This window comes from Vigna umbellata, chromosome 4 (genome assembly GCF_029865625.1).
Source record: "Vigna umbellata cultivar VRB3 chromosome 4, Vumbellata_1.0, whole genome shotgun sequence".
Taxonomy (NCBI): Eukaryota; Viridiplantae; Streptophyta; class Magnoliopsida; order Fabales; family Fabaceae; genus Vigna; species Vigna umbellata.
This window is the reverse complement of record NC_142168.1, coordinates 39978085-40006041: the sequence shown is the minus strand read 5'-3', so window position 1 is coordinate 40006041 and position 27957 is coordinate 39978085. Positions and strand designations below refer to the sequence as shown.

The following is a 27957-nucleotide window of genomic DNA, read 5'->3' as shown; positions in this document are numbered from 1 at the left end:
CAATAAAAATTTATAAAATGTAGATTATCCATACTTAATAAAATAAATTATAAATGAATTGAATTAAAAAAATAAATTTTTAATGGATTGACTTCGATAAAAATTAGATCAAAGTGGATTGTTCCCCATCTCTAATTCATTATTTTATTTATTTTTCTATTTTTATCATTATAATATTTCCAACACAGCATTTCATTCGAGAGAAGGGACAGTATTGGATAATGTCCTATCACGTGATTGAATTTCAAAAAAGAGAGCGAACACGTGAGACCTCCAATTTAAACCAAAAACAAAACAAATCACAGCAGCCGATCCCCACTCTCACTCGCGTTGGTTATGTTCTTCCATTCCCGTTCTTCGTCCTGAGAAAATAAAAAAGAAAATTGAACTTTGCTAAGCAAACCATGGAAGCCATACTTGTGGATTGCGTGCAGAAGAGTCTTCGCCATTTCCTGCACTCCAACGCCATCTTCATCTCGCAGCGTCTTTGTGCTCAGTTTCCCTCCGAGGTGGTGTTTCGCTGCATTTTCTCTTCTTTTCAGGACTACGCTGAACTATTTTTCGTAGTTCTTGTTTGGTTTCTTAGAAAATTATTGTACAAAACCTAGACGGAAAAAAAAATTAGTTGCTAAAGCCTACGAACCTGATGAGCTTCAATTGTTTTTTTTTTGACTCTTTTTTCTTATTTTGTTGCGTTTGCCTGTGCTTCGAGATCGATGGCTTCGGTTAGGGTTTCTTTAGCTGTTCAATTTGATTAGTTTGTGAAAGTTTTTTGTTTGATTCGATTCGTTTGTGGAAGTTTCTCAAAGAGTATTGTTGTCCTGAGAGATTTTGATTTGCTTTTATTTTAATTTTGTTGCGTTAATAGAGTGATTTAATTCAGGTTTGAAGTTTCCTTGAGTGTTTGATAGGTTTCTTTAGAGTGATAAACATGGGTGGTCTTTGTGGGTTCAAAATTTGGAGTGAGTTTGTGCCGTGTCACTGGAAGAGGGATACTTGTAGTTTGTAAGCCCTATAGACACTAGTTAAAAGAGTTTTTTTTTTACTGGAAATATAGTTTTTTTTTTTTCAGTAAAGAAGCTCTAAAAAGGTTTTCTAGTTTTTTTTTATCGTAGCCTGGCTTTAGAAATTTTGGCACTGACTTTTATTCACGCTAGAGACTCCTAAAGTTTGGTATTAATTTAGAAGCTCAGTAAGGTCTACAATGTGTGACCTCTGTTGGTGATGCCTATTCAGCAAGTATGTCGTTCCTGCCATTCGGGAGTGGTGCCAATTGTGCCTTTGCTAGAATCATGGGAAGGTTCTAGAGACTATTATACTTCTCATGAATTCTACGTGCTTCTAGCATTTTCCTTTTGCTAGATTCACAGGAAGGTCGTAGAGACCATTATACTGGGCCCGCAAGGGCAGGGCTCAACAATTCTTCATGTTCTTATATCATTTTCCCATTAGCAATGCGTGAGTGTTTTGTCAACAGTTATGTCATATTGGTTTTGCAAGTATTGGTCATCTGTGAGACCAAGAAGGAGAGGCTAATTGGCTGCACCCTCAGACAGTCACAAGCGGGACTTGGTTAGTTGGCCAATAGATGTTGGTCGGGTGGTGTACATACAGCCTCTGAAGAGCTAAGCGTAAGAGCTGTACGCGACTACTTAGTTTGACTGTTTGACTTGCAATGGTTGCTTGTGTAACATGAAGGTTTTTTGCAGAATTTAAGCTTAAGTTTAGGGCTAGATAATGGTTTGATCTGTTGACAAGAAAAATCCCTTGTTACCCTGAACATAATGCAACCTGCTGTTAATTATCTTCATTTTCAGCAAATGTGAATCATGCAGATCTGTTGGAAAGAAGATGTCCATATTTAAGATTTGATATTATATGTTTTATTATTAACTTACACATGTTGGTGAAGTTTTTCTGAATTGATATGTATGATGTATAGTCATCTGTTGTACTTGTAGCTAAGGTACATGTGTTTTTGTATGTGTCTCTTAGGTTCTGTTCACTTGAATAGATTTGAGGGAGAGTGATTGAACGGATTTGAGAGGATTTGAAAATAATTTTTTTTATTGTTTATTTGAGTGGATTTGGAGGTAGGGGAGAGTGAATTTGGAAGTAAATTTTTTTAATCTGTCACATCAATCAAATCCTACACTAATTCTCACAAACGTTGCTTCCAAATTCACTCTTACTTACCTCCAAATTCACTCAAATAAACAACAAAAAAATTTATCTTCAAATCCACTGAATCACTCTCCCTCAAATCCATTCAAGTGAACAAAGGGTTAAAGAGGTAGAAATTAAGGTTAACTCAACCTTACAGAACTAGCTTAGTAAAGTGAGGTTGCACTCACCTATATGTTATAATTTGATCATATCTCTAGACGATGTGGGATTACGTCTTTTCATGTTGAAGACATCAAATGTGGGAATAGAGAGAGGATCTAATAGTGGGTGGCACAATAGGCCTAGTATCTCATTAGGGGATAAGTTGTTAATGACCTTGATACTATCTTAAAAAAGTGAAATTTAAATCTAACTCAACTTCACAAAATCAACGTGGTTAGGTGAGGTTTGCATCTACTTATATATTATAATTTGATCATATCTCTAGATGATTTAATATCTCCAATGGTGCCTTTGATCCTTGTGTTGGAATATACCTAGTTAACATCTTTGTACCCTTATAACATTGTTAACTATTACTTGCTCATGAAGTTTGTTTGCACCCTTTATTTGGCAATTTATTAAGTTCACATCACTTGCTAAAGGACATTTTTTTAACTTTCTTCGTCAGTGTTTGGTAATTGTGTTTGTTTAATGCAGACAAATTTGCAATTGTTAGCTGGCTGTTATTTGCAGAGCAATCAAGCTTATTGTGCATACCATATCTTAAAGGGTATTTTTCCCCTTTATTTAGTTAGTTATTTACGTTTAAGTCAGTTTTGGAGCTATGTCCTATTATTTTTAAATATCATATCACCACCCTTTCTTTCGCCAATTTAATTGGCTTCTAATATAATGTTTCACTTCCTTTACTTGCTGTCATTTTGTAGCAGTGCTTCTTATTATTTATCTTGACACGTTATTTTTCCTATTTATTACTCGAAGGCTCCCAAATGGCTCAGTCACGGTACTTGTTTGCGATATCATGCTTTCATATGGATCTTCTTACTGAAGCTGAAGCAGCATTATGTCCTATCAACGACCCTAGTGCAGAGGTATAAAACACAGTTTAGAATGTATTTTAGATTAATGGTTATCTCCTAATTATTAAATTATAAAAATAAATAGGTGGCCATATTGTATTCGCCCAAGAATTTTAAATTTATTATCTTTCATATTCTGCATATAATGATCTTCTCTCATACCTTCTCATAGCAAGAAGCCTTCTGGTATTGGGGTCCATTAGATTTTTTATCGTTGTTATTCAACTGTGTACTATAAGTCTAGTTTGCTACTATTGATTCATTTTTCACATAAGTTGACATATCCCTTCTGTTTCAAGTTGCTTTTCACTATAGTTTGTTGGTGCATTTTCTGGGAGAAGGTTAATGATTTTGTTAATTACGTTTTTCTTACTATGTAGGTTCCAAATGGTGCAGCTGGTCATTATCTATTAGGGCTCATTTACAGGTTGCTGAACTGTCTTCATATCAATGTTGACTGCCCCTCCGCCCCAATATATATATATATATATTCTTTGATAATTATAAATTAAATAATCTAACTAATTTTGCAAAATCACATAACATATACTCAACAATGACACCAAATTAGTGTTGTTGTTCTTAACAATTTGAACTTTTCGTTGGTATGTACAAGAAGCTAAGAAGAGTTGTACTTATATGATCTTCCCTTGAACATAGTGATGAATAGCGGGCTATAGTGGTATACAGTGCAGAGCAAACAGTTGTGACCAAACAATGGCCCTAGCATTCTAGCTACACTTAATAATTTCACATAGGATTCTATAATATTTAGATAATCTCGCTTCTCCCTATTGGCGCATCCCTTTGTCAAATGGTTGCATGTTTACATCACAGCGTTGGTTTCCATTTGGTGGTTGATTCCCATCAAGTATTTGGTATGTTCAGTGAATATTTGGTCCTCTGTGACTGGTTTCCATCGAATTGTCTTTCAATGCCTGTCTTGGCTTTAGTTCATACTATTTTCATATCTATATTCCCTTTAATAATTAGTCTACCTTTTCAGATGCACTGACAGAAGGAAAAGTGCCATACAACATTTCAAGCAGGCACTGTCAATGGATCCTCTAATGTGGGTTGCATATGAGGAGTTGTGTATATTAGGTAATGTGAGATGATAGCACTTGAATCCCAATGACAGAGCATACTTGATGAAGCAATTGGCACAACCTACTAGTTTAAATTGCTGCTTGCTTAATTTTAAAATGCATTTTTCCCATTTCCAAGAAATTATTTTTAACTTTAAAAAAATAAGAAAGCTAACACAGTCATTTTAAGCAGTATGGTATGGTAATGAGGTACTTATTGTTTATACATTTTGTTTTGGTAATGGAGCGCTAGACACACTTTATTGTCATGGTTTTCATGTGCTAGATGAAAAAACTCAACAGTAATGGGCCTTAAAAAAAATTCTTCCTTACTATACTGCTTATGACATAACAAATGCTGAATCTGTCAAGTGACTTAATGGAAAGATGACATGGCCAGAAACCAGTGCAAATTGATTACTAAATGACTGTTTTCTAGTGTAAATCTTATAAATGTTCTTTTCTTATTCTCTCATTCGTCATTATTATCATTACACTATTTTCTAGGTGCTGCTGAAGAAGCAAGTATAGTTTTTGGTGAAGCAGCTGCTTTTTGCATACAAAAGGAATACCCGGATTGTTCAACCTCTCCAAACTCTCATATGTCACCTGAAGATAGCAATGAAGTTGCTCCCAGATCTTGTATTCCGGAAGAAGGGAATCCAAGGCAACTCAAACAAATGCAAGGTCTCAAGGATATTGCTGCATATCATCATGGAGCATCTATATTAGGAGGAGCTACTTGTCAATCTATTAATAGTGGTTCATCTAACATGTCATTTTATAGCACCCCATCTCCAATGGTTGCACAGGTGACTCTAATTTTATATTATGTATGCCTATTAATGTGTTTTAAAAATTGTGAAAAGCTATATATCCAGACATGGATAAAGCCATCTCTTTTTTCTTTAGTTTATAAATTGATAATGCAGGTTCATTGGTCAATTACATGTTATGTTATCGTTTTTTGCAGTTGTCAGGGGTTGCTCCACCCCCATTGTGTAGGAATGTCATGCCAAATTGTCAAAATCTTACTACACTTAGTGTTGACAGTTCTCCTAAGTCAATAGTCAATTCTCCTATTCAAGCCCCTCGAAGAAAGTTTGTGGGTGAAGGAAAGTTACGAAAGGTTGGTTCTATACTTCAACCTATAGTTGCATCATTGGTAGGTAAACATGCCAGCAGTCTCGGATTTTCTCTTTAATCTAGAGTAAACCATGGCAGTATTGGGTAGATTATTTTTTCTTGTTTTGGCATTTGTTAGTGATCTAGATTTATTCAGATTGTTGACATCATAATTCAAGTTAGCATTTTTTTTTTATATCAGGAATGGCATTTTTTCTATTAGCATTGTTTGACATCAATTTTGTTTCTATCTGATAATGATGTTATGGGTATCTGAGTTTACCTTTTTAATGCAGGTTACCAATTACCATTGATTCTCATTTATATGGTTGCAACATTGCTACTCAATTTTCTGCATTGACTCAACTATAGTTATTTTGCATTATGTTCTTTGTGGATTTTTATTTGGTGCTATACATTTTAGATGAATAGTTGAATATATTTTCCATACTATTTTGTGTGAGTTCGATGACATTTATTTTGTTGAGTAACTTATTTTGCATGATTGTAATATTATGCACACTCAGTTGACTTGACTTTTCAAAACTGTGTTAGAAGTCCCACATCGACTAGTGATAAAGCTAGTTTAGAGTATATAAGTGAGTGCAAACCTTATTTTACAAGCCGGTATTATAGGATTGAGTTAGGTTTAAAGTGTATTTAATCTAGTATGAAAGTCATTGTTAGAGTCTATGCTAGCGAAATTTGTTTATTTGGCATATTGTTCAACCCTCTATCTATTAGGCCACTATTGGACCACTCTTTAATGTTTAGTTCCACTCACAAGATGATATATCTCAATGTGAGGGGGTGTTGGAAGTCTCACATGGATTAGTGATAAGGCTAGTTTAGAGTATATAAGTGAGTGAACCTCACCTTACAAGTCAGTTTTGTGGGATTGAGTTAGGCTTAAAGTCTACCTCTTAACACAGACGATATGATAAATCTCTCATTTTTCATTACTCCTTTTTTTCCTAAACTAAATATATATTGTTACAGATTTCAGGTAGATTATTTTCTGATTCTGGTCCTCGACGTAGTTCAAGGCTCTCTAGTAGTGAAAGTGTAAACGCAAATGCTAATTCAGCTGTTGTATCTGGAAATGGAAATAATAATTCTTATAAGGGAGGTTCAAAGCTAAACCATGTGGCATTTCGTGCCATGGCAATTCGTAAAGGGCAGTCATGGGCCAACGAAAACATTGATGAAGGTGATGAATGTTTATATATCCCACTACTCTAGTCTATAAGCTTATTCTTTTATCTGGAAATGTTTCCATTAACAAATAGTTGAGTTGCAATCTTAGGGAAATCATTCCCTTGTACAAGTTGCATCCCAGCTGACAATGTTAGATTTCTTGTCGGTTTCTTCTGTGCCATAGACTTTCGAAGGACTTCAGAAGGAAAGTTCATATAATTTGATTTTCTTGCCATCTCCTTTATCTAAAGTGCTGAGTCAGATAGAAATACTAATCCATTGCTAGGTATCAGCATAATATGTTGAACTACTATATTAACTTGAAGATTTGCATATCCATTTATGATTATGATTAATTCATTTATTTTCTTATGGTGCTTACTGCCTAAAAGTTTCCTTGTTTCAAATTCTAAATGATTTCCATTTTCTAATTTTAGGGATTCGTAGTGATGTTCCAGATTATTCCTTAAATAATACATCTACAAATTCTTGTTCATCTCCTGATGTTGAAGCCAAAACATATGAGCAAGAAGCAGCAACTTTTCATATTGGCAGGCAAGTAACAAGTGATTCTAAGATCATCACTGGCGCTTCAGAAATATTAACCCTTCTAAGAGTTCTTGGTGAAGGCTATAGACTTTCCTGTTTATATAGGAGCCAGGTAATTAATTAATTTTTTCTCGGGAAAATCCAGATATTTAGGTTATTGCAATTAGGGATTTAAAATTGGAAATAAAATGGGGAAAATACCTTGTCCCAAGTTACATTTGTTTCCTAAATATCTTTTTGTGGAAGAGCAGGATGCGCTGGATACCTATCTGAAACTTCCACAGAAGCATTACAACACTGGTTGGGTTCTTTCTCAGGTAATTTTGGTAGCCCGATGCATTTTGGTATTTATTTGGATTTGTCATGCTTATTTTGTTTTATTCCAATTTTTGTTCAGTGAACGTACAAATTTTGTTCTATATAGTACTTGATTATTTTGCACTTCATTGAAAGAATATCTTATCTGCCCTTAGTTACATTTCTCCACTTTCCTCGCTAATAAAAAGATTGTATTTTCTGTATATGAAGCCTTGTCTGAGGTCCTAGCCTCAAATCGAAATTAATCTCACTATCCACTTGTTAACTAATCTTTTACTACTTTGCGCCCTAATTCAATGAATATAAGATGTGAAGAAAATAAAATCTTTGTCAACTTTGGATGAGACTATAAATATAGAAATAAAAACAAAGAACTAGAAAAAAAGCCCAATCAAATTAAATTTCAGATCCTAAATTAAATCTCAGCACAAAAGTTTTGTTTGCTTGTGAGTTGTTCAGGCTTCAAGCCTGGAAGACCCTTGAGTCAGGGTTACTTTAAATGTAAAAGTTGTTACTAGGCTTCCTCCTGAAAGACGACAATAGATTAATCTTTTTGGATAGACAATAAGATAGTGGGTGGGAGAGACCAAGGGAAGTCAAGACTACGAACTAAAAAGCAAACAACAATTTGGTGTTGTTCATATATTTCAGAAACATGTCTGACATGGCACTTATTTGACACAGTTAGATGTCCACTATTTGTTTTGGAAGTGGCTTACTAAATGGAAAGTGTTGGGATGTTGATAAGTATCAGGATGCTGTAAACTTTGGACCGTAATATATGTAATGAAGTAAAAGTTACTTTCCTTGAATTTTCAATTTTATGTTAAGCACCGACAAAGTAATATCTTAACGGCCTCCTACTGGTCTGTCACCACATATATAACACTTACACCATGAAACAAAACTGCCTCGTAGAATTTGGCTTATCAGTGCTTCTTTGTACGGAAACAATCTTGTCTTCAAGGCTAAAATGAGAAAAACTATCCTTTCCAGCATAGTGGTTGAATTTGGTTTTATTAATTCAACTCGTTTGAAATCTCCTCCTTACGTGAGCATGTTTTAATGCAGGTTGGAAAAGCATACTTTGAGCTAGTTGATTACTTAGAAGCTGATTGTGCCTTTAGTCTTGCTCGTCAGATTACACCCTATAGTTTGGAAGGAATGGATATACACTCAACAGTCCTTTATGTGAGTTAAAATATATTTTCTTTGTTAAAAGCAAATCATTTTTCCATTTGCATTTTGATTTGGACGTTTGGTCCTTTCAACCAATAAAGTCTCTTGACAGGAAGAGATACTTAATCAATAATCTTTTGCTGCCCTTGCTCTGTGCTCCTATTCTAATGTTATACCTAGAATGTGTTTGAAGCTATGATTTCTCTGATGTTACATAGATAGTAAAACGATTCCTTTTTTAACGGTTGTCTTCTACAAAATTACAAAAGGAAACTTGGATGTGGGGCACCTGGAATATCCTTGTATTTCTTTAGCTTCTTCCTTCCGCATAAAGTTTAAATTTTTAAATGATTACTGGATGTTTGCCTGACAAAATGACTTATATCTGCTGCAGCATTTAAAGGAAGATATGAAGCTAAGTTACCTGGCTCAGGAATTGATTTCAACTGATCGCTTAGCTCCTCAATCTTGGTAGTGTTACATTGAACTTTATTTTAATTGTGTAACAATTCAGTTTTTCTACTCAATTATTCTTATGCCATTTTTATGCACTACTCTCTTCTTTCCAGATTGCTTAAAATTATATTTACCATGTGTGCTCGTGTGAGTGAGTGCGCATATGTGCACATGCTGTGAGCCAAACACTAGACATTTTTTGTGTATTTTGGTTTTCTAGAGCTATTTGCTTGTGAAGCTGATAGGTACCCAGAATTACTGAGAATTCCAAGATAGGTTCTTGGATGTTTTATTAGAAACAGAACTGTCCCACCAATGTGGTAAGAACAGATAACAACCAAGTACAACACTCAAGGTCTTCTGAGAGGGCCTGTCTCTCCTAACTTCCTTTTTCAAACAACTAAAAAAACTCCCTACAAAAACCTAACATAGACTATTTATAATAGTATGTTATACAATACAACTGCAGGAGGTTATAACTACCTACTTCCTTTATTTCTTCTAGCAGCGAAAATGGTTTGTAGGCATTATTGTTGCGCTGAACAGTGGGAGGTCCTCCTTTTTTATGTTACTCTAACCTTTTCTTCCACCATTTGACTCATCATCATTAACTCAGCAAGATTTCTGGCTTTATGCAACTTAACCTCAGCCTTGATTTCCTCCTTCAACCCATTCAAGAAGATGCCTACCAAATAATCCTGCTGAATCCCCTTCAAGAACCCAGCATATTATTCAAATTGATCAATATAATCTTCCACTAAACCTGTTTGTTTCTAGCCAATCAGAATTTCAAAGGGGATTTGAAGCATTGTTGGTTGAAACCTGCGTACAACAACCACCTTGAAGAATGCTTCCCACGTAGGGGATTTGGATTGCAGGTTTCCCACCACTGAAACCAAAATCCAATTTAAGGCTTTCCCTTCTAAAGCAACTATGGCTGCCTACATTCTTTCCTCCTCACTCACTTCTTTCAATCGGAAATATCTTTCCAGTCTATTAGTCCAACCATATGTCTTCTCTCCTACAAAAACAGGGATGTCCAGGTTTCTCCATTTTGAGGAAGACAATGTTGTACTTCTGTTAGGATATAGGGTGGTAAGGGTATAATGGGTAATGGGTTTAGGATAGAAGGAGGAGGAATTGTATAAATAGTACTCTATTATGTTGTTAGAGGGGATTATTGAAGATTATTTTGTAAATCTGGACATTGGCCAGAAGAGGGGGATTAGGCCTCCATTAGGGTTAAGAGGGGGATTAGTCCTCCATTAACACTACCAGTGTACTTTGTTCTCAATATCAATACAGAAATCCATTCTTTCTTTGTTCTTTTGATTACTGTGAGCGTTGATAGTTAGGTTTCCAACCTAGGAACCTAACAAATTGGTCTGACCTGCCGGATTGAGAAGCAGAGCGCTGCCGTATCAACATGAGAATTGCCAGATCGAGAAGCTGCCAGATCGAGAAGCTGCCAGATACTTTTGAGAAAGAACGGTGAGATGGAGGGGAGAAATGAGGGATGCTTGAACGTGGTGGAGAGCCGGCTAGACGCGGTGGAGATTGCAATAGACGGATTAAAGGTCGAAACCGCGACATTGAAACAAGATTTGGCGACCATCTGCCAAGATCTTCAAGAAGTGATGTGATTATATGGGGGACGACACCGCACTCAAGGGGAACAGTTTGGCGGCAGTCAGGCGCCTGTGACCGCCAATAAGAGTATGAGACGCGAGGACGAAATTGGGGGCGGAGAAGGTGAGCGGTTCAATGGGAGGAAGAGGGTGGAGTTGCCTGTGTTTGAAGGATTAGATCCATTGAACTGGATCAATTGGGCGGAGCGATTCTTCGAATTATATGGAGTAGCGGAAGAGGTGAAGGTATGATTGGCGTATGTGAGCATGGAGGGGAGCGCTGGCTACTGGGTCAAAGCTTGGAAGGAGAAAGCCAAGAATCGTTCATGGGATGGTTTGAAGGAAGCCTTGGTGATAAGGTTTGGAACCATTTTGAGCGGTTGATGGCATTAAGACAGACGGCGACGGTGGACGAGTATGTACAATACTTCAAGATATTGGTGGGTCGAACGAATTAGGATATTTTCTTGCGGGATTGAAAGAGGACATCAGGAATCAAGTCCGACAGCATGACCCGTAGGAATGGATGGTGGCCATGCGGATCGTAAGGGATGTTGAGGAGTTCCAGAGAGTCGCCGAACGGTTCGAGGACAAGTGCTATAGCCCATGCCTTTCGGTAGTTGCCGAGCAGTCCGAGGCGATAAAAGACCAGTCGTTTTGGGGACGAACGAGCAGTGAGGTGACACGGTCCAAAGCCGATCGATATAGTCCAGGCCAATTGGGAGTGGCCGAGCGGTCCGAGGACAATCACCATGGTAACAGGGTTCAACCAAACGGTATCAACAGGAGAAGACGAGCGATAACATGGGCCAATCACCCAGGTCGATCGAAGCCGCCGAGAAGGTGGGGTCAATATGGAACACCCTGAGTCTGCCTTACTCAGAATTCAAAAAACGGAGAGAGGAGGGAAGGTGTGTCAGGTTTGGGGGACCGTTCGGTCAAGGCCATCAATGCCCAGAAAGGAATCTAGGGATGGTTATTTTGGGGGAGGATGAAGAGGTGGAGACTGAGGGAGCTGAGACATAATTAGACCGGAAGCAGATGGAGTTGTCCGCTTTCTCGGCTGGAGGCCTCACTCAGCCAAAAACGATGAAGCCGCACGGTTTGATAGAGGGCCGAACGAGTTTGATTAATTTCATAGGCAAGGGTCTGGTAGAGGAATTGGGCTTAGCCATGGAGGATACCCAACCGTACTAGGTGAGATTGGGGGATGAGCAGAGGAGGAAAACCAACACAAACTGAACGGTTGAAGGCAGGGGGAAGGAACCGAACGGTAGAAAAGCATGGGAAAGCAAGCCGAGCGGTATAAAGATAGGGAGAAGAGAACCGAACGGTAAAAGAAGTTATTTTCCAGGGAAGAAAAAGATGCTCCTCACCTTCAAGGAAATAATGAAGACATGAAAATGGTCCCATAAATTCGGTCTCTCAATTCGACCACCACCCAAGCCTCTTGGCCCCGAAGAGTACCGAACGGTAAGGAAATGGGAAGAAGAGTACCAAAGGGAATGGAGTACGAACGATAGGAGAATAAGAGTGAAGCACTGAACGGTGTTTATACTAATTCCGAACGGTAGCTGCAAGGGGGGATGGAGTGAAGGGCCGAAGATGAATTAAAAGGGCGGGGAAGTTTGTTAGGTTGCTAGGGGGAGAGAGAGATAACAAGATGATGAAGAGGAGCCAAGAGACCAAGCTTTTCGGTTCCAACCTTGAGGACAAGGTTGTTCTGCAACGGAGTGTAATGTTAGGATATAGGGTAGTAAGGGTATAATGGGTAATGGGTTTAGGATAGAAGGAGGAGGAATTGTATAAATAGTACTCTATTATGTTGTCAGGGGGGATTATTGAAGATTATTTTGTAAATCTGGACATTGGCTAGAAGAGGGGGATTAAGCCTCCGTTAGGGTTAAGAGGGGGATTAGGCCTCCATTAACACTATCAGTGTACTTTGTTCTCAATATCAATACAGAAATCCATTCTTTCTTTGTTCTTTTGATTACTGTGAGCGTTGATAGTTAGGTTTCTAACCCAGGAACCTAATAACTTCTCTCTTCCTCCCAACGTGACCCATTGCCTGCATTCATCACTGAAATAGTTTCACCCTTGTTTGTGCTGCAAGACACTGTTTCTACCAACACGGTGAACCCTCTAATCATGTCTTCCAAATGCTAGAATCGCTCATGATTTTGATTTCCCTGTCTCATGATCTTGCGTGAATTCTTGCATCATCTTTTCCACAACATCTGATCTGGATTCCATTCTTGTATTCATCATGCTCCACACTTCTTCCACAGGACCAAGCTCTGAATACCAGTTGATTGGCACCCAGAATTACTGAGAATTCCAAGACAGATTCTTGGATGTTTTATTAGAAACAGAACTGTCCCACCAATGTGGTAAGAACATATAAAAACCAAGTACAGCACTCAAGGTCTTTCAAGAATACTTGTCTCTCCTAACTTCCTTTTTCAAACAACCAAAAAAACTCCCTACAAAAACCTAACATAGACTATTTATAATAGTCTGTTATACAATACAACTGCAGGAGGTTATAACTACCTACTTTCTTTATTTCTTCTAGCATAGACCTTGCCACTAAACCTATCAGAAGCTGATTAGAATATTACCGTACTGTTGCACCAAGGAATGTTATTTTGGCAAATTGAAAGTTCGAGAGTAGAAAGCCCACTCCCTGCTATATTTGGCTGTTCTGTTCTAATTATTGTCACTAATCCTGGTTTATCTTTTGTATTGAATACTATGGCAGGTGTGCCATGGGTAATTGCTACAGCCTGCAGAAAGATCATGAAACTGCACTGAGGAGCTTTCAACGAGCTGTTCAACTAAATCCCAGATTTGCATATGCTCACACCCTTTGTGGACATGAGTATGAACATTAGTCTTACATTTATGATTCACGTGTCCAAACATGGTTTAACAACTTTTCATGCTCTCGTGAGTCATGATTCACTGTTCTTTGCAGGTATGTCGCACTAGAAGATTTTGAAAATGGGATTAAGTCCTACCAGAGTGCACTCATGGTTGATTCAAGGCACTATAAGGCATGGTATGGACTTGGAATGCTATATCTTCGCCAAGAGAAGCTTGAGTTCTCTGAACATCATTTCCGTATGGCCTTCCAAATCAACCCACGATCTTCTGTTATACTGTCATACCTTGGAACTGCTTTGCATGCTTTAAAGGTTAATAATCTCTTGCCACTCTTGGTGTAGTAGTACAGACTACTATTGCATTTGTCTTATGTTCGTGTTTCTGTATCCGGTATTCTGAAATTATACTTATGTGGTCTGTCAGAGAAGCTGGGAAGCACTGGCCATAATGGAGAAAGCTATCTTAGCAGATAAGAAAAATCCACTTCCCATGTATCAAAAGGCCAGCATACTCATCAGCTTAGAAAAATTTGACGAGGCTTTGGATGTCCTAGAGGAGCTGAAAGAGTGTGCTCCTCGTGAAAGTAGTGTCTATGCTTTGATGGGCAATATCTATAGAAGGCGTAACATGCATGAAAGAGCAATGTTTCATTATGGTGTTGCTTTGGATTTGAAACCATCTGCAACAGATGCTGCTGTCATTAAGGTGAACTTGCCTTGTAACAGAGTTACAACAATCCTTTACTACTAAATGCGTTTACAATTTTTATAAATAACTCATCTTCTGCCCTCGGATTAGTTTGCTGAATGTTTAGTTAATTTGTAAAGTAAATGACCAATTTACTTCCTGAAATTGTATTTCACTATTATTTAGTCTATGAAACTAAGCAAAAGTCAAAATTAATCTTGTTTATCATTTTGGTTCTTAGTATGTTCAGGGACTAACATAAAAAAAAAAAAAAATTAATTTTAGAGACTTAAAATTTTAGAGACTAATATATAGGAGATACGATTTCAGGAAATAAGTGTTGACCATTTACTGTTAATTTGTATGATCATAGTTGTACATGGAACATACATTGGCTGTTGTCATTATTTATTCTTTTTGAAACAGGCTGCTGTTGAGAAGTTGCATATACCCGATGAGTTCGAAGACGGTTTGTAGCTCTACCTTTAAAGTGCGAGATACAAGATTGAAGCGGCATGAATGCTCAAGTATTCATCCAAACAGTCATCATTCCATCTAATTTTCGGAACTTTTAAACTGCATACAGTTTTGTAGGAAAGTCGAATAGGATTAGAGATATGATGTATCAGAAGTACCAAGAAGCTCCTATACTTGTACAAATAGTTGCATTAGGGAAGATAGGTGTACCATTAGTTTATCCATCCATTTTGTTTATAAATCAACTCTTTAGTCTCATCGCTGGTTTAAATTATTAGAAGCGTCAAATGTCTCATTTTGAATTCAATTTATGATGAGAAATGTTAATAACACGACACACTCTTTGGCTGGTTAAGATTTATTGAAAAATATAAAATTTATTCAATTATGCAGATCACATAAATAGCCTTTCGGCTCCACCTAGGGATAGTAAATATTCTAATTTACAGAAAAAAAAAGTGTCACCTACAATCGAGGATATTATTTTCTTAATTATAATTATACAATTAATCAGGATATGTGCTCTGCTAATTTATGAAACAAATTCTATCTTGGCTTGTTATCCAAAACTCTTTCACAAGTTGGATTTTAGATGTCTAATACTTAATTTGCAGCCTAAGTTCTTAAGTTTTCATATTGGGCTTTTAACTGTGCCTTGATTAGAATGTGAAGTTTAGGGGCTTGACCTGTGTTTCAACATTACTATTTCACCATCCACATTTTACATGATAAAGTGATGGTGGATTTCTAAATGTTTGGTTTTATACAGACAATAGTATTGTGTGAAGATTCTGGTTTTAGCTCAATAGTAGAAGTACTGATCACGGATCTTCTTCATTAGTTTAAGTGCATTTTTATGGAAGTTTAAGTTAATTATGCTCTATAGATAGAAACTTATATTAACAATTATTATTAACTGAGTTGTTCAATTATAATAACAAAAATCTGATAGTTGAGTGATAGTTTACTGAGAGAGAAACTTCTAAGTTTCAATATCAATTCACAGAGACTTTTTTCTAAAATGTAGTTTGAAGTTCGTTAACACTTCAACCAAACTATGTTACTTCTATGCGTTGTTCTTTCTTATTTTTACATTTATCTTTTCATTGTTTCCTTTGGATATTTTTGTTGTTGCCGCTTATCATTTGATATTATCATAAAAATTCTTGGATATTTTGATACTATCCAGAGTTATAACAAAGGCCTTATATTCCTGTCCTCAAAAGACAGTTTCCAATTGGGTACAGAGTGAGTCTTCACCTCTTTATTAGAGGATTTCTTCCTATACCTTCATGTTTTCTTCCTGCACCTCTATATTAATAGTGAAATAACTAGTTCCCCTTATTAAACAATTGTGTACTCTGATGTTACTTTCAAATTTGTACTACAAATTTTACAATCCAAAATATAATTTATCTATAATTTATCTTCCATGTATTATGGATGGTCCAATCTAGAATATAAATTTAAATTACAAATTATATTCTAAATTTATATTATGAATTATATAATTTATAATATAAATTTATATTACGAATTGTACAATTTAGAATATAATTTGTATTCCAAATTATATTCTAAATTTACATTATGAATTATATCATCTAGAATGTAAATTTGCATTACGAATAAACATATTAAAAAATATATCATTAACTTGTTATGTAAGAGTAATTCATGGACATACTTTTTAAAAACTTCATGTACAAACTTTCTTTAGGTTCATGTCACCAAATATCGTAATCTATATGATTAAATCTTCAAAAGAACATAAGAAATCTTCTTTCATATGAGTTATACACTAATACCACAACTCTTGAAACCATATATCCTCACTATGCACTTATAAAGGACTATAACATATCCACAAAGAGCAATAGTACAAAGAGCAATAGTACAAAGGATCACAACACAAGGCAAACATATCTATAATGGGCTACACTATTGAAACATATCATACAATATCACATGCAATATAATTACACATGCATGCATCTCTAAATAGAACAATTGGTATGAATTGTCCCTCATCAAACATTTATCTACCGCTTGATGGACATTGCTTGAACATCATTTTAATGCTTGAATTACACTAGTTGTATCACCCAACAAGTTCTAAAATTACTAATTTCACTAATTCATCAATACTTAAGTGACATTGAACATCCGTATAACACTTGAATGTATCATATAATAATGGGGTTAAATATGCTTTTAGTCCCTCAACTACCAAGCGTTTTTGGGTTTAGTTCCTCTTCCAAACTTTGCTTCATTTTCATCCTTCTCTTTAATGAAACTATAATATTTAGTCCTCGAAAACCAACAGTGTTAAATTTTCAATGAGCTGACTAATGTTGTGTCACGTTTCATGCCATGTGTACATTTAGAAATTGAAATTCTGAAATTGAAAGTTTCCTCCCTTGACCACCCTCTTGTCCTCCTCCACCACCAACCGCAAACCGTGACAGAACCCAATGTAGCAACCCTAAATCGCGCTCCAGAGAAGAAACCCATCCCGCAAATCGCAGCGCTATTGCAAGCTTCGTCTTCCTAGAAACTCTTTGCACACCATGACATCTTCTCCTTTGCGCAACCATCATGAAGCCTTCATTCAACCCCAATTTGCGAACCCTAACAGTATAGGGACAATCTCCATATCGCTTCTCATAGCAACCTGCAAACAAATCAAATCCAGAAACTCAAACAACACCGTTGCAATCGCACAACCAAGACTCAGTGCGATGTATCAACCATATTCATCTTCCTCACCATAAGCCTCAAACCAAGTTCGTTCCCCCTCCTTCATCTCACCCAGAAAAGAAAACCAAACAACAGAGAAATCCACAATTCACGAAACCGAGAATTGCGCCACCACTAATCTCCATCGCGAAGCCCTTTGTCTTCCATCCTTTTTCACACCTTCAGGAGCCTCCAACCTGCAATCAGAAAACAAAAACTATGTCGCGAAACCTTGCCTTCACCAGAATAATCACGCCACTGTTATTAGTTCACGCAAGCCTCAACTGGAACCAATGCCTCCATGTTCTTGCGTGACGACACAACCCCCTCAACAACTTTCTAGAAACCCTAATTTTTGGAAACCCTAAACCCTATGTTGAAGAAGTCTAATTCCTACAACAAAGAAAGGTTTCGTTTTTACTTTGTTTTAGTTTTATTTAATTATGATTAATCAACTTATTTGGTTATTATTGTTGTTTGCAGAAGTAGGCTTGTGATAGAGGAGGTGAAGGCAAAAGTGGTGGTGGAGGAGAAAAGAGTGGTGAAGGGAGGAAACTTTCAATTTCAGAATTTCAATTTCTAAGTGTACACATGGCATGAAACGTGACACACCGTTAGTCAGCTCATTGAAAATTTAACATTTAACGTCGTTGGTTTTCGATGACTAAATATTACAATTTCATTAAGGAGAAGAATGAAAATGAAGCAAAGTTTGGAAGAGGAACTAAACCCAAAAACACTTGATAGTTGAGGGACTAAAAACATATTTAACCCTATAAAAATGACTCACTTCTTAAGAATGGTTGGAAAAATATTCCATAACTTAAACAATAATATTCAAGAATGAAACATAAATATAATATATTAATGTTTTAACTAAAAAAATTTTAAAAGCACTAATTTTTACTTACAACCATTTTTACCATCATCCATAAATCTCACTTGAATATATTCATTTTCTCAATAATGTATGCATAGATGTACAATCTATTTTCAATACCTCTAGTACTTTTTCACATATATAAACAAAATCTTATTTGAATAAAATATAATTTATTCTCTTTACTTTAAGATAGTGTAATTTCTCTTTTCACTTTGATAATCCAATCAAGCCTTTTACATCAAATATCAAACTCTATACCAATAATATATTCTCTTAACAAAATACTTAAAGGTTAAATCATTCTCGAGGTCCCAATTTTTTGTTTGAAATCTTAAATCAACCTTATTTTTGTTCACAAGTGAGTCCTTACTTGTGAAAAAAGATGCAATTGGACCTCTACTGTTAAATTGACTGAACAATATTAAAGATACGTTTTAAACAACGAGGCGAAGTGAGGTTGTATAATACGTTGAGGTGGGGCACTGACATGGATCTTCATATTTTAAACATAAAAAAAATAGTAAAATTTAATTAAAATTATTTGTTCAAGTAAATTAGGGATGTTTTAATTGAAGTTCCATGGTACAAAATTAAGGTTTAGTGATACGATTTAGGGTTGTTTCATGCAAATTGGGGATTGATTGAGTAAAATTAGTTGTCGATAACATAAATTAGAGTTTTGTTGGAGGTATTTGTCGTCATCTTTCAGATGTTCTTGGTTGGAATTGTGAGGTGGTTGGAGACGAATCACGTCGAAGGTGAGTAAATGTTGTATTGTAGTTTTCAGTTTATTCTTCGATGGCTTTTGTCATGAGGGAGAAGGTTTCATACCTTATTACTTTAGGAAGTCAACATATGAAGAAATTTACTCATCAATTATCTATCCTATCAAGAATAACATGTGGGACATTACCATATATCCTGATGTGTTGCCTCCTGCAAAATGAATATTGTCATAAGAAGAAAAGAAGGTTAAAGCAGTGAGAGATGACAAAGGATGAAACAAGAATGATAAAAGGTTGCCTACAAAAAATATATATGTGGGCTATGTAGGGTAGCGGGTCACAACAGAAGTTGTTGCCCCAAAGGAACCCAACAACATGTTATGCACTCCGAGGAAGCACAATATCCTACCCCATCATCTGAAGCAGTTATACCATCAAGACATTAGGGTGAAGGTCAAGCCTAAGAGGGAACGAATTTCAAAAACATGATATTTTTTGAAGTTGAACGTTATCTTAATACTTTTGTAATGGTTGTCTGAACAATTATAATGGTTATCTGAATAATATGTACACTTTGATAAGGTTATTCTGTAATAATTCGGTATTGTACAAAACTTATGTGGTGGATCGAACCTTTTGTTATATATGTTATCATTTTATTCTGTAATACCATTTTCATTATATGATTTTCATTACACTTATTATGCTATTCTGTAATATCATTTTCATTATACAATTCTCATTAAACCATTTTTATTAAACCATTTTCATTATACCATTTCATTATACCATTTCATTACACCATTTTCATTCAACCATTTTCATTCAACCATTCTCATTATACCATTCTCAATGTTTTTTTAATGTACAAACAATTATAAATTTCTGGAAGTCTTCAATTCATTGAACAACATTATATTCAAGAACACACCAACAATAGATAATGTCAATTGTCCATCCTACACAATGTCAAGTATACATCCTAATATCAAAGAAATTAAATTAATTAACTAAAATAAACAAGATAGCTACAACACATCATGGAGTTGTCATCAACATTGAAACTAAAATTATGTTAGTGACACAGAACACAAACCACCCCTATCAACACCTTCATCCAATTTTGAAGAATCAACACAACTTTCTCCAAATTACGTATCATCTTCCTATAAACTTCCATTTCTTTCGTGTTCACGAAACTGTCATCATTTCCTTCGCACTTCACATAGGTACCCCTTTCATCAAACTCATCATCAGTGCATGCGCACCATTTGAAGTAGTTGCAACCAACTTCTTCACTTCCATTTTGTTAAAAAAAAATAAAATCAACAACCACAATGATTGGATATTCCTTTATGTAAAAGAAAATTAACAATAGCTTCTTTCGAAAAATAATAACACAAATACAATAGGTTCCATGTATTTTACCTTGTATTTAAGGCAACCCAAAATTATTTCCCTCGGTTTTTAATAGTTTTCACAGTTCTCAACATTGACTTCTCTTCACAATGACAAATGGGTGAAACATCCAAACTTCTCGATCCTCTACCACCATAAAAACATAGACTACGGTTTTGTTTTCGCCACCCATTACATGTGGAATACGGACATGAACGACATATCAACATACTTATTACTCTAGTAACAAACAAAAAAAGGAACATCAATAATGTCCAACGAAATAAATATCCACCAACAACATCAAAGAAATAGATAAACGAGGATAAAAAATTTTGTAACACAAGAACAATCACCGACAACATCGTCAAAGAAGAAAAAGTACCAACCTAACCAACAATGTGGCATAAGAACAACGACAAACTCCTTATGCGCTCTTTAATTAAGAATTCAACGAAATCCCAAAATTTTTATTTTGAAAATAACAAAATTGACCTAACTAACAACCTCACTTCACCGTATCGTTCAAAAAAATCATGTCAACGTATATTTAACATTGTTCAACCAATTTAATAAGAGAGATTCAATTGCATCAATTTTTAATGAATAAAGACTTAATTGAAAACAAAAATAAATCAAAGACTGACTTAATAAATACTTCAAATGATTTAACCTAACAAAAATATATATTAAATCTTAATAAAAAATTTCGTTAACTCAACTTAATCTTCACAGTTGTATTATGTCATAACAAAATACTCAAATTATATTTTAATATACAAAGTATTAAAATAAGAAAATTTAGAGAAATGGATTTTTTAATGAAATAAAAACTAAACACTTATAAGTTTTTTTTTTCTTTCAGATTTTTTTTACCTTTTATACATTTAAAATTTATTTCCATTAAATGCTAAAATGCATAATATAATATCAGAATATTTTACTTTAAACTAAATTCGTAGTTTTTTCTTAAATCTCTAAAATAAGTATTAATATATTAGATTAAAATGAACTTTGAGGAAAGGAAAATAATGACTACAAATTTTTGGAGGAATTAAAATATTATATATGAAAAATCACTTGTTTCATAAAGGTCAAATTTAAATTTAAAAATGTAAAAAAAATCAAAATCCCATTTATAGAAAAAAATGAAAACATATATCATCCAAATAATAAAATGTCCTCCCTTGGTTTTGATTTTGATCTCGAAAATTCAATTTGCATTTACCGCCAGACGTTTTCGGGTATCATCACTCTGAACTCTGAAGAGAAGTGTCATGGAAGCAGAAGAACACTTTCAACTTCCTCGTCTATCTCACGGTCTCTCTCTCTCTCTTTCTCTCTCTCTCTCTCTCTCTCTCTCTCTATATATATATATATATATATATCTTCGAATTTCGATTGGAATGTTTTGCGTCACCAAGAAAATAGTCACAGTTTTTCTGCCTTTTATTTTTTTCCTCATAACTTTACGAGTTGAATCGTACCGAGGATAACCTTCGTGCTAGGGTTTCGTTCAACACGATTTCTGCTTTTTTGTTTTCTATTCTTGAATCTGAAGCCGTTTATTTATTTATTGAGCAGAAGTTGCAAATTCTCCGGTTCAAGGAATGGAAAGCGTGGTGGCAACGGTTAGCGGTTACCACGGCTCCGAGCGGTTCGATCTCATCAAGCTGATTTCACATGCCGGCGCCAATTACGTTGGCACAATGTCAAAATCGATAACGCATTTGGTTAGTTTTTGTTTTTGTTTTTTTTAGTTTGTTCGTGGGAGAGAATGAGAGAGCACGATTGAGAGGGGTAAAGAGAAAGCTTAACTGAGACAGAGAACTAAATTGAGAGAGGTACAGATAACTGAGAGAGAGAGAGAGAATGAGAAAGCTTAACTGAGAAGGAGCTTAATTGAGAGAGTTAGAGAAAATAATTGGGAGAGAAAGATAGCTTTGTTGGGAGAGATAGACAGAAAGATATATATTTAGAGGTTAGAGAGATTAATTCGATGGGGGATTTTGATAATGCATCTGGAGTGTTTGCATGTGAGTGAGAGAGTGAGAAACTTAATTCGATGGAGAATTTTGGTGCGGAATGTTGAATTTGGTAATTCAATCGAAGAGTTTTGTGTATTGATTGAGTGAATGAGACAGAGAGCTTAATTGGGTGGTGGATTTAGGTTATGTCCAGGTTTGTGACTTAGGAAGGCATGTTGTCTGTTTCTGTGTTGTGAAAGGGAAAGAGAATTGAGGGAGAATTTAGGCGGAAGAAGAGAGTTTCGGAATGAATGAACAGGTTGTTGCAAGCTATCTAGAACTGTTTTATGATTGATTGATTTTGTGATTGATCAGGTGTGCTGGAAATTTGAAGGAAAGAAATACGATATTGCGTTGAAGTTTAGAATACCTGTAGTAAACCACCAATGGATTGAGGATTGCATAAAGGAAGGGAGGCGTGTTCCAGAAGATTCTTATACCTTGCAGAGGTGAATTTCTTTTCTATTCTATCCTCATTAGGGAAGAATTATACCAGAGTGTAATGGATTTTTCAGGGTTATAGCTTTTTGAAAGAAAATAACTCATGATGATTGGTTGTTTTAGTCAGCATCCAATGTCATCATCATGCTCTTGGAATTAGAATGAGCGTTAAAAAAGCATGAACTGATCAATTTTATATGGCAGTTTTTGCTTTGGATTGTGTTATGGCGTACATTGAAAGTTAGTGTGATATGAAGTTATTCACATTCCTAAATCACATCCCCACAACTTAAACCTGAAGGAAAGTAACGTTGACATTTAACATTTAACATGGCATCAGTGCTATGCTACAACTTTATTGAAAGTTGGTTATTGATAGTTGATTTTCTATCTACCATATATGATGTTATATAATGGGCGTGTTTCTTGTGGACTCTGGAGTTTGCTTCTAGTTTCTTTACTTTGGGATCATCGGTTTTATTATATGCAGTTGATTAAAATCTTGGGTGCATTGTCTGGTTATATAGGACCTTATTTTTGGGTCTTCTCGTTTAATCTGACATTTGGGGAATATTTGTTCTTAAGTTCACTTATTATCATTATTATTTTCAGTGGACATGAAGTAGGGCGATTGTTACTGGAAGTTCCCGTCACTGTTCGGACCAGTAGGTTGACACAGAAAAAAATCGTCAGTGACAAGTTACATGATACAGGGACTGAAAGGCAAAAACCTAACTTCGGTTCTGGAATTTCAATAGCTTATGTTTTGGAAGATTCTTGTTTAATGAAAAAGGTAAATTAGGCTCTCGATTCTCTCTATTCACCTCTTGGACATTTTTAATCTTTATGATGTACATTCTGAGTGTTTTCAAGCAAGTTTTGATTCATAATTTTGTTGCCTGATTTTAGAATGGGTCACAACTTTCACACTGTGATATCTGGAGTCATTAACACCCATCTTAATAGTTGATATTAACTATAGACAAAAAATTTCATTTGCACATCTAGGTGTTCCATTTAAATCTATATGTATTTTTTATGGCATCCGGCAAGGTTTCTTATTGCACTTCTTTGTTATGCCTTGATAAATTAAAAACTAAAAAGGTACCACAATTGTTCTGTGACGGAGATGGGATTGTTTTCTTTTTAGATTTGAGTCGTCGTCAAAGTTTAGTGGTGGCTTTCTGATATCTTTTGCATCAAAGGATTATTTTAAAATTTGTAGCCAGTATTATTCATCTACAGACTTGAATAAATACGTCTACTTGCTTCATGCAACATATGTGGTTTGCCTTCTACGAAATGGTCAATTAAAGAAAAAGCATGCCATAGGTATGTATATCATAGATTACTTTTAGGATGAACGATAATTCAAAATATGTAGCAGGATAAACTAGCTGATTGTCTGAATGAACTTTTTTCTGCATCTCAATCATTTCTTCATTGTTGGTGCTTTATAAATTACTTGCATTACATTTGCTATCCCCGTGAATACGGCATTATTTGTTCTTTCGGAATGCCTGCTAATTTCTTCTGTTTTCTCTGCATTCCCTATTTTTTAAGCATGATGAATCAACTTCATATTCGTCTAGACTGTCAAAGAAAGGAAAAAGGAACATTTGTAACGGTAAGGGAGTGATTACTCTAGCTGGACCTTCTCGTAAAGGAAGAAGACTTACGAGAAATCTTGATGATGTGGTGTTGGCTCCTTCAATTTTGGATTTAAGCTCAGATGACCACCTTTTTAAAGCGGATAGACTACAAACAGACGCTGAAGCGACATCTAGCCTTTCTGGTGGTCTCAATAATAACACTATTCTACAAAATAGTGAAGGACCTAATGCTGGATTAAGTACTGAAAATAGAATTATCGATGGTGGTTCAGATGATATTGAACAGATCAAAGATTCAGTTCCTATATCTACGCTTAGAAATTCAACTTTGTTTGTAGAAGATGCCCTACGTGTGCCACAAACATCAATAGATTTATGTTCTAGTGATGAGGAAAAATTCACCGATGGTGATCAGGTTGATAATGGTGCTGGCTTACCTACTTCAACAGAGATGTCATGTGTTATATGTTTCACAGATTTCAGCACAACACGGGGGATTCTGCCATGTGGACATCGATTTTGTTTTCCATGCATCCAGAGTTGGGTTGATCATAGGGTATGCCTTTTCATTTATTTGCCATTTTTACGAATTAAAGCCTATTAATTGATGATCATGATCTCTGTAGCATGCCATTTTCTTTTGACTAGATTTCAAGTTGGTCTCTTTTCCTAATCCTAACTAAACTATAATTTAACTTTCATTCAATTTATGCTTTTCTTTATCATTTAGAATTTGAGGCTCCACCTCATTGTTTTGCTTTATTTTCTTAGTGAAACCCTTCGGTTCAATACAACAAATATTATTATATTTTATTTTCTAGTTCAATAAGAAAAAAAACTAAAGTCTTAGTACAATAAGTTTAATTTTGTCAGTTTTATTTGAATTTTTTTAATGGTTAGTACAACTGAGTATGTGTTTGGTCTTTAGTAATTGTTTCGTGTGAATATCAAAGGAAAAATTAATGTTAATATGAAATTAACTTCCTTTAATGTTAATTGCGTATTAATGTATTCGATTACCTCAACAATTAACGAAGTTCAAATAAAATTTACGAAATTATAGTTTTTGTACTAAGATTGTAATTTTTTTTTATTGTACTAAAAATGTTGTAATGAACTAAATATTTACCCAAGTATATTTATCAATTTTGTCCAGGCTCTCTTACTAATGCACTCGTTTGAATTGATGGTGATTCCAAAATGTCCTATTTAAAGATTAAGATGGATTAAGTCAACCTCGTTAGATTTCTCTTAATATTATTTGGTTGTCTCTTTCATTTCTCATTTGTTTTTCAATATTTATAGACTTCAATGAGAAAAACATCAACTTGCCCTCTGTGCAAGGCAAGTTTTGTGATGATTAAGAAAGTCGAGCATGCAGCCACTACGGATCAAAAAGTATACTCCCAGACAATCCCATGTAACAATTCAGCCTCAGAAATTTTTATCCCCATGGATCAAGAATTACCGCATACTACCTTTGAGGTACGCTTATCCTTGAGCTATATTAGCTGTTATCTCTATTGGGTGTTTTTTTTCCCATATTAGTTGAAATCACATAACACACGGACGAGCCTTAACTCAGTGGTTAGATTGCTACCTAAGGTCATGGGTTCAAATTTTAAAAATAGTCTGTCTTCTTGTAGGGTTTAAAAACTATTCTAGATTATTAAAAAAAAAAAATTAGAGGAGAGGAAAGAAGTGGCCCAACATAGACACAGGAAAAAAATTGGAATGAGTGGTTGTTAGATTATTGATTGTACAGTAACAGTTGTGGCTTGTATACATTCCATACAATATTGACATCTTTAAAGATATTGACTGGTATTCACTGAAAGCCTGTCATAGATTCTACTGGAACTTAATGTTTCTTATATGCTCTTTGCTTAATTTGGACGGCTCATAAATAAGTGGCAGTTTAATTGGTTGTTGCAACCATATAATGAGAGCGAGTAAGATTTATTTGGCCTAAAAAACAATATCACATGAGCTGGCAACTTTTGTTTTACTTGTTAAGTTGGAATGCTTTATGTGTGGACTCTACCCCACCCAACATTTTGATCATTTTAATAGAGAATTGTTTTATTAAGAATTATTATTTGTGTAACAAACCAACATTCTCACTGTCAGCCTTATGATATCCATGATTTTGTAATGTTGGGTTTCTCTCTGTTCTTTGTTAGACAGGCTATGACTTTCACCAATCCACCATGATCCATAAAATTTAATGTCCATGAGCATGGTTCTATATACTGTAATGCACACCACCTATAAGAAGCCAGAAGAAAATCTATATGCAATAACTTGATTTTATTCTGTGATTTTTATGATAATTTTCTCTAAAGAAAAATATTAGGAACACACTTTCTAACATACACTTTTTTAACACACTTTCTAATCACAAATTTAGACATTAGATCCTACATCTGATATACATATATATAGAGAGACTGATTTGTTTCCTGTTGTTACTGATATACTTATATATAGATTGGGTTGTTTCCTATATTGTCATTGAAAGTTTATAAGCATCTTGATATGATTGTCACTCCGTGGATTGTCTTTTGCTTATACAGTCTACACAGACGGGAGCTTGTGTAATTTGCCGTGGTCGGGAACCAGAGGATCTCCTTGAGAATTGTGATATTTGCCAAATTCAAAAAATTCATTCTTATTGCATGGACCCTCCTCTACGGCCATGGACATGCAATCATTGCAAGGAACTTCGGATGCTTTATCGCACTAATCACTATTAGTGTGCATCTTTCCAAGTCCCAAACATGTTTTCATTTTATGAGAGATGTTGTAATTTTGGGGAACTTATTCATGCTCACAATTTTCAGCTACATTGTAGTAAGTTACAATTTGTTAGTGACTTAATTCTCAACAAGTGAAAACTTGTAGGACAAAATCAATGACATGTCTTCATTCATAGATAATATAATAGTCTTTTTAAGCATGTGATTTAGGGTTTGATTATTGATATTTGTATATTAAAAAACAGTTATTGAGGAAGATCAATCTTTTAAATGAATATCTGTTCTTGGTAGATTAATTTTTAATTTTAAAATTAATTTTTTATATTATAATAACTCACATCTTAAAAATTATTCTTAAAAAACTAATGAAACTTTGCATAATTTATAAAATAATATTAATAAATGATTTTTTTTCATCTTTTGTTTTTATGCATGTTTGGGACAACTTAAACATCAAGGTTTTAGTTCTTTTTCCACAAAAGACTAGTTCTTAAAATAACTTGTGTTTTGGATGGTAGTTGTAATTATTTCTAATAGTTTTTTCTAAGATTCATATTTACTTTTTCTGAT

At 35.0% G+C, this 27957-nt stretch overlaps 2 protein-coding genes across 3 annotated transcripts; both read left to right on the top strand.

The window, feature by feature from the left end:
* The first annotated feature begins 306 nt into the window (after positions 1 to 306).
* On the top strand, positions 307 to 15060 carry LOC124822720 (cell division cycle protein 27 homolog B-like). 2 transcript variants are annotated; one of them, XM_088114334.1, is made up of 16 exons: positions 310 to 509; positions 2827 to 2899; positions 3112 to 3221; positions 3590 to 3636; positions 4216 to 4313; positions 4805 to 5109; positions 5271 to 5426; positions 6422 to 6632; positions 7057 to 7280; positions 7420 to 7485; positions 8558 to 8677; positions 9060 to 9136; positions 13514 to 13633; positions 13730 to 13949; positions 14062 to 14343; positions 14752 to 15060. In XM_088114334.1, exons 1-16 carry the CDS (start codon positions 405 to 407, stop codon positions 14800 to 14802), a joined length of 2265 nt encoding a protein of 754 aa, XP_087970460.1. In that variant the 5' UTR covers positions 310 to 404; the 3' UTR covers positions 14803 to 15060. The 2 variants fall into 2 exon arrangements, with proteins under 2 accessions (XP_087970461.1, XP_087970460.1); XM_088114335.1 differs by lacking the exon at positions 14752 to 15060 and having other exon boundaries at positions 307 to 509; positions 14067 to 14257.
* A 6668-nt stretch (positions 15061 to 21728) lies between these two features.
* LOC124822467 (uncharacterized) lies at positions 21729 to 27581 on the top strand. Its single transcript, XM_088112087.1, has 7 exons — positions 21729 to 21867; positions 22132 to 22280; positions 22890 to 23023; positions 23628 to 23808; positions 24579 to 25184; positions 25934 to 26113; positions 27205 to 27581. Exons 1-7 carry the CDS (start codon positions 21825 to 21827, stop codon positions 27382 to 27384), a joined length of 1473 nt encoding a protein of 490 aa, XP_087968213.1. The 5' UTR covers positions 21729 to 21824; the 3' UTR covers positions 27385 to 27581.
* Positions 27582 to 27957: the final 376 nt, after the last annotated feature.